This window comes from Cynoglossus semilaevis, chromosome 2, assembly GCF_000523025.1.
Source record: "Cynoglossus semilaevis isolate Cse_v1.0 chromosome 2, Cse_v1.0, whole genome shotgun sequence".
Lineage (NCBI taxonomy): Eukaryota > Metazoa > Chordata > Actinopteri > Pleuronectiformes > Cynoglossidae > Cynoglossus > Cynoglossus semilaevis.
This window is the reverse complement of record NC_024308.1, coordinates 19,102,747-19,109,780: the sequence shown is the minus strand read 5'-3', so window position 1 is coordinate 19,109,780 and position 7,034 is coordinate 19,102,747. Positions and strand designations below refer to the sequence as shown.

The 7,034-nt window shown below is 38.7% G+C and overlaps 1 protein-coding gene across 1 annotated transcript in view; it reads left to right on the top strand.

Moving 5' to 3' along the window:
• Nucleotides 1-3,942: 3,942 nt before the first annotated feature.
• Nucleotides 3,943-7,034, top strand: part of ephx4 (epoxide hydrolase 4) — an 8,345-nt gene continuing 5,253 nt past the window's right edge. The window contains exons 1-3 of the mRNA XM_017039878.2: nt 3,943-4,328; nt 5,274-5,359; nt 6,459-6,616. Coding sequence (XP_016895367.1) covers nt 4,086-4,328; nt 5,274-5,359; nt 6,459-6,616 — 487 coding nt within the window. The 5' untranslated portion in view covers nt 3,943-4,085. The remainder of the gene's footprint in view (nt 4,329-5,273; nt 5,360-6,458; nt 6,617-7,034) is intronic.

Genomic DNA, 7,034 nt, shown 5'->3' with positions numbered 1-7,034 from the left:
TTTCCAGACCAGTCACTCAGGAGTATAAATCACACCAGCCAAAAAATGCATAATGAACAAGACAAAAAAAAACAAACAAACAAAAAACATATACGTTGCACCAGCCAGCTAGAGTGCCCTCTAGCGGCTGTCAGTGTGACAATAACAAACATGTACATTTTCAGTGGTACAGGAGTAGCAGATACTGGTGAAATTATATGTGAAAAAAAAATGTAAATGTGAAATTATATATAATATATATTTATATATTATTCGCACCTGAGTATATGTTGCAAAGGATGAAAAAGTCCAGAAAATGCAGTAGTTCTTTTTTGCGCAAGACATACTCCATATAGTAAATTTAGATTGTCTCATCAGCCTAAACCCCTAATGGACATGTTTTTGTGATTAATGAAAGAAACGCATAAGTTTTTGGTTTTTTTTTTAATTTTGTTCAATAGTTTTACTTCTATTTTGTTTATATGCTAAACTGTAAGCCTTCTGAATAAAGCCAGTGAATATGTGTCACTGTGTTTTTCTGTCTGCAGATGTACTGTATCGACATGAGTATGCAGCGAGACATCATGGCAACCTTTGAGCTCAACCTGGACTAAAACAAACAGAAAAAGATCTGTTCTCATTTGGCAGAAGAAAAAGCACCGAGAGTCTTCATTCAAAATAAAAAAATAAATAAAAAATAAGAGAAATTTCAAATAGTGTGGGGAAAATGTTATTAGATGTATACAGTAATTCACTCTGGAGTGTAGGGTAATTGGGGGTTTAATTTTTTTCTTTGTTTTGTTTGACCACACAAACATGGATGACTCATATGACTGCTGACACATTAGCAATTAAAAAATCTCATACCCTCCTATGTTTGCTTGTATTGGACCAATCCTAGAACCATTCGAAAAAACAAATTCTCGTATGTTTCTAATGTCTGCCAGCCGTACAGTGTAGCCCTACAAAGTCCCGAATAAGGAGGAGGAATTTCACGGGAGTCCGAATCCACTGCTACTCCGTTTAATCTCGTAGTGTTTAAAACACTTTATCATTGGATTCACAACATGTGCATGTTATGAAACGGACAGTTTTTCCCCACACTTAAGAATGTGTTAATCGTTCCAGTTTGAAATTATTGTGTTAAAGTTGGCCTCGCGTGTTTGTTTTAGTCACCTCCTTTAAAGTGCTATTCACTGTGTGTTCTTATCAGCTACGCTTTGACCGAGACTGAACGTTTATACCTCAGGTTGGTCCTAGTCTAATAGACACCCACAGCACAGAGAATCACTACTTCAAATCAGAGTTCGGTACAGGGGTACTGATTGTCTTCAACCAACCCAGTGCTTTGAAAACACAAAAGTACTTTGTTAATGTGTAAAATGAAATCTTTAAAAAAAAACGTCTTTGGAATTATTTCTTTACTAATGTTCCGAATGTGAAAAAAAAAATACTGTTTTGTTGTCAGAAAGTACTGCAATGTGTTCTTTTTTTTTTTTTTCTTTTTACCATTTTTGAATTCCTGGGAGTATATGTTTAAATACCCTCTCATAAATAATTGTCTTTCACTCTTTACTCCAATTAATAAAGATGTGGTCACAAAGAAACTTCATCTGTCATTAGTGCTTCTAGTACTTAAAAGGTTTTCATTGTCAGCCTAGTGCCGCCAGGACCCGTATGGACAATAACCTACTATGTTAACCCTCTAAAACGGTGATTCCAACCAATGAGCAGGAGGACATAGTGTGCCGTGAGAGTTCATCAAGTGTACTATCCGATTTCAAGTAATTGATTTTTATTTATTTATTACGTGCTCATTTTTTTGTCTGTGTTCATGCCTGTTAGTGACAAGAAAAACAATGAAATACTCCACTAGATGGCAGCAAATGACGGCTTTTGGAGATCTGTTTTGTTTCGAACACGGCATGAAAAAACTTAACTTCTAACCTGAGGAAATGTGTTGCAGTAAGTTTGACCTAAACATTTTTTTTTATTTTTGAAATATTTATTTTTTTGGAACTCTTTTGTTTATTATTTGATTGATTTTTATTTTTATTGAATTTACCTAAAGATTTTAAGGTATTCGGTTAATTTGTTTTGTTATTTCATTGATAGGATAAACTCTCCTCTCTGTAATTTTGTCTAGCTGATTGAATGCTCGTTAAAAAATAAATCAGATGTTACTCAACAGTTCTACTCAGTACTTGAATAGTTTTTTTTTTCACCAAGTACTTTTTTACTCTTACTCAAGTAATTATTTGGATGACTGCTTTTTACTTCTACTTCTTCTTTTCCTTTGGGCTTGTCCCCTTTTCAGGGGTTGCACACAGCGAATCATCGTTTTCCATTTCACCATGTTCTCTGCATCTGCAACATCATAGTCCATGGGGACTCCTGTCTGACCTCATCTGTCAATCTGTCCATCACCACAGCAAACAAGAAGGGGCTCAGCGCCGATCCTTGATGTAGTCCCACCTCCACCTTGAAGTCTTCTGTCCTCCCAACAGCACACCTCACCACTGTTGTACTATTCTCATACATGTCCTGCACCAAACTAACATACTTCTCTGCCACTCCTGACTTTCTCATACAATCATCTTCCTTCCTGTAGTCTTCACAACATGTCTCTTTCCTTAATTTCCACCACTTGATCTCCTGCTCTGTCTTCACTCTCTTCCTTTTTTTTCACCTCCATTGTCATCTTTCACACTACCATGCAATGTTGTTTGGCTACACTCTCGCCTGCCACCACCTTACAGTCTCTAATCTCCCTCAGATTACATCTTCTACATAGAATATAATCTATCTGTGTGGACCTGCCTCAACCCTTGTATGTCACCCTGTGTTCCTCTTTCTTTTGGAAACCTGCCCATCACTTCCTCATCTCCTCTGTTCCCTTCCTCTACATGACCATTGAAGTCTGGGTTCTCCAATCTCTGTCTGACTCCACCTCCACATTCCACCACAGTTCTTGCATATTCTTCCTTTAGGATCCGTTTCTCTTCCCATCTAGACCATGGTAAAACAGTTTCCAACGTTTCTAGCCTTGCTGCCCTTCCATCTACATTCAGAGTTCCAAACTCAGTAGTGCAATTTCTACCAGTACCCTGTAGGTAGGTCAGCGGCACTGTTGGCGGTCGTTGTTAACCCGGGCCCCGACCGATCCAGTATGGAAATCATTTTTGTGATACGCATATTTGATTTGGCTAGAAGTTTTACACCGGATGCCCTTCATGACGCAACCCTCACCATTTCCGGCATTTTAGAAATACTGGCTTGTGTACCCTAGTGGCTGGTTATTTATTATTTATTTATTTATTATTACTTCTACTTGAGTAATATTATTCTGAAGTAACACTACGTTTACTTGAGTACAATTTTTTGGCTACTCTACCCACCTCTGATTAGTACGTTTTTCTGCAATTGATTATTATGTATTCAAGTTACAAATATTGTACAATGCTCTGTGTAACAAAGAAAAGTAATTTATCGAGTCAAGAACCTTAGCAGCATGGACTTTATTATAAGGCAATCCAACACTTTTTAAGCTCCTGCAGGCCACACAAAATGACTCGGCGGGCTGCATTTGGGCCACGGGCCTTGAATTTGACACTTGCTAAACGTCAAAGATGAGAGTATAAACCGCATGTTGGTTGTGACTGCACAATTTAGTATACAACAGGTTAGGTTGTCAGAAGAAAATATTAATTTATGAACAAGCTTAAGTGGCTAAACAGATTGTAGAAATAAAGGATCAAGGATTATGATTAAAACATATTTACTGTTATGGTTTTTTTTTTATTGCTTTCCGATTCATGATTCGATACATTTTCTAAATTACTCTCTGTACATAGTGTTCAATATTAAGGCTACACGCCGTGCATATACAGCTTGTGTGGTTATGAGCAACAACAACGTCAACAACCTGCAAGGACGCACGCACGCGCGAAGTGTGATGCGAGTCTTATTCAGCAGCAGCAGCAGCAGCGGCGGCAGCATTGTGTGGGAATCGTCCCTTCACGCCACAGTCGTGCGGATGCGTCGGGGGAAAGAGCGCGTTCATGAAAAAGAGTCCGTAAGCTGTGATTGATTTCTAGGATGTAAACATGGCTAGAATGTTCCAGAGCCTTCTGGTGTTTACGGGAAGAGTCGCGCACGGCGTCAGAGTCGCAGGCTTCTGGTCACTGATATACGGTTACTGTTTGCTCTGCAGCCTGGTGGCGCTATTTAAACTTTGGTGGAGCCTCGTCCTTAGGCCGACCACCACCTTACAGTGGCACGTCCGTGACTGTCCCCCCGCATGTCTGTGTGACACGTCCTTGGGAACCCACTGCTATGTACGGATCAAGGTAAGACAACAAAATGTGACACGTTGTCGTTAACAACGAGGACGGCTGCGGTTCTTGTGTGTGGGTGTTTTTGTGTTTGTATGTTTGTGTTTTAACACTTACGACCATATTGTGTTTGTTAAAAAAAAATATTTTGAAGAATTTCACGTGTCTGTCTTTGCTACATCGTTCTACTCGCGTCAAATTAAACAACGACTATTTGGTTGGACGTAAGTAAAATTTTGTTATGGAAATGTACACGTAGAGTTAATAAAATGTTTTTATGAGGGTGAATAGCTGGATTGAAATGACCAAAATTAAACTGAACACGACTTCCGGCGTAGATGGAAAACAAGTGAACTTCTGAGTGTTGGTAAATAAAATGTTTGAATGTACAAATTAGCAAATAAATGCTAATTTATTAGTATAAATAATACATTTTTTATACTAATAATTTAAATAAATATATATATAATAGTAAATGAAATGTTTGAATGTACAAATTAGCAAATAAATGCTATCACAACATCACACAATATCACAACAAGCTTGCTCTGCTGCCACCTACTGACTGGAGGCTTGTTTATCATTCAAGTGTGAATAAAGGCTGTATACTAAAAGGGTCCCTCTCTCGCCCCCTGGTGACACCTGGTGCGCACCCCAATATTTGAAAAGCCCTGATGTGATATAGTGTGCACTTTCGGGGTTCAAATACTTTGCTAGAACTAAGCTATGAACTTGATCACTTTTTTTTTAGATTTTGCCCCAAACTCTTATTTAAAGTGTCATTCTGTATATGATTCTGATGACAATATGTTGTGGTGTAAAAATAGTGCAAGGACCTCTTGGTTCTACAGATTGCTTTGTTCTCTTAAGTGTTAAACATGCATGCAGCCCATAAGCCCCATTATCTTTGAGAATTGTTGTTAACGTTCCACCTCTTTATTTCTACGCTGCTTCCCTCAGGAGTCTGGCCTTAGGTTTCACTATGTCGCAGCTGGAGAGAGGGGAAAGCCTCTCCTGCTGTTTTTGCACGGCTTCCCTGAATTCTGGTAGGTGTAAAGAAGAGCAAGAAGTCAGTAAAAACATCACTCCTCTTTTGTAATTAAATGTTAATCATTCCTGACATAAAGTGAGACCCTTAACGCAATTGGTGACAGCAGAGCCTGACACGAAGTCAAGGATAAATGATTGGCTGCGTTGCATAAATGAACCATTTCGTATTATTGGCTTGACACCTGTCACTCAGTAAGATCACATCATTACGTTATTTTTCAGATCAATGGCTAATAAAATGAATACCTACAACACGGGTTATGTTGAATTCTATTTTATGACTCTAATGACCGTTACAATTAAAAAAAAATAATTACAGTAGTATGTGCAGGAGAAAGAGGAAGAGGATGAATGCGCGTATGTATCGTTCCTGCTACGGCATTCCACGAAGATTTATGGACATCAGTAAGCGATTGTTCGTATCTACGTCGTATCTAAGTCGTATCGTGGGGTACTGCTGTACTCTCAGACAAGCCCGCGCTGGCATGCGTCATCATAAATTTCTGTTTTGGCTGTGTTGTATTGGCAATAAAAGTCTTTCGGCTGAAAAACTAAAATGCACATTAAGGCCATTTTTGGCCGAAAATGTTTGTGGCTGAAAATTCAGTGCATCCCTCAATATTTTGTCCAAACATTCTGCATCCCATCTGTACTGAACAGGCCCACCCGTCAAATGTTAAATTTTGGCCCATGACCCAAATGTTTGCCCGCAACTAATCCCTAACTAAACTAAAACATAAACTTAACCTTTACCCATTTTAGCTTTAGGGTTTTTGTTACCCATTTTTAGGTTTAACCCTTAAGGTTAGGGTTTGTTTGAGTGTCTAGTTTATTCAAAATCACCATTTCACCTGTGTCTAACCTGTCTTACCTTGTTTTAAGTAACCAAAGTTTATCTAACACAATGTAATGTAATGTAACGAAACATAACCTAACCTAACCCAACCCATTCCATTCCATCCAAACCAAATCTAACCTAACCCTAACCTTACCTAAAGCCAGTTCTTACCTACAATTTGTAACTACTCACAAGCCACCAGCAACAGACAAGAGACATTTGAGACAAAGGTTAACAGGACTTTTTGTATCCATCAGGTTCTCGTGGCGCTACCAGCTTCGTGAGTTTAAGACTGAATACAGAGTGGTTGCCATTGATATGCGAGGCTACGGGGAGTCTGACCTGCCTCTCTCGACTGACAGTTACCGCCTTGAGTTCTTGGTCACTGATGTCAGGGACATTGTGGAGTACTTAGGTAAAATAAGACAGGAGAGCTGCTCGTCTGTACCTTCTCTTCTCTTTTTCTTTCTTTGAGGATGATAGGTAATTCTTATACTACAGTCATGTTGGGTTCAAAAATGATACGTAACAGCAACAGCATAGTGGCATGCCAAAATGCCTGTGAGGTGCCAAACAAATGGCCCGCAGGCCAAAAGCCCGGGCTCACTCGGGGTTAAATCCGGCCCTCTTGATGAATTTTGAAAATTAAAAAAATACACAAGCACTTCATGTTCAGGATATGATTAGATACATTTCAATAAAAATCTAAGTTTAATCTAAAATAATTGTACTTCTTTGCATGAAAACAAAGGGGACAAACAGTGACTCATTCCTATTTTTAAGTAATTGTTATAATTGTAGTCCATATGAGTTTGACCCTTTGTCCCTGATCT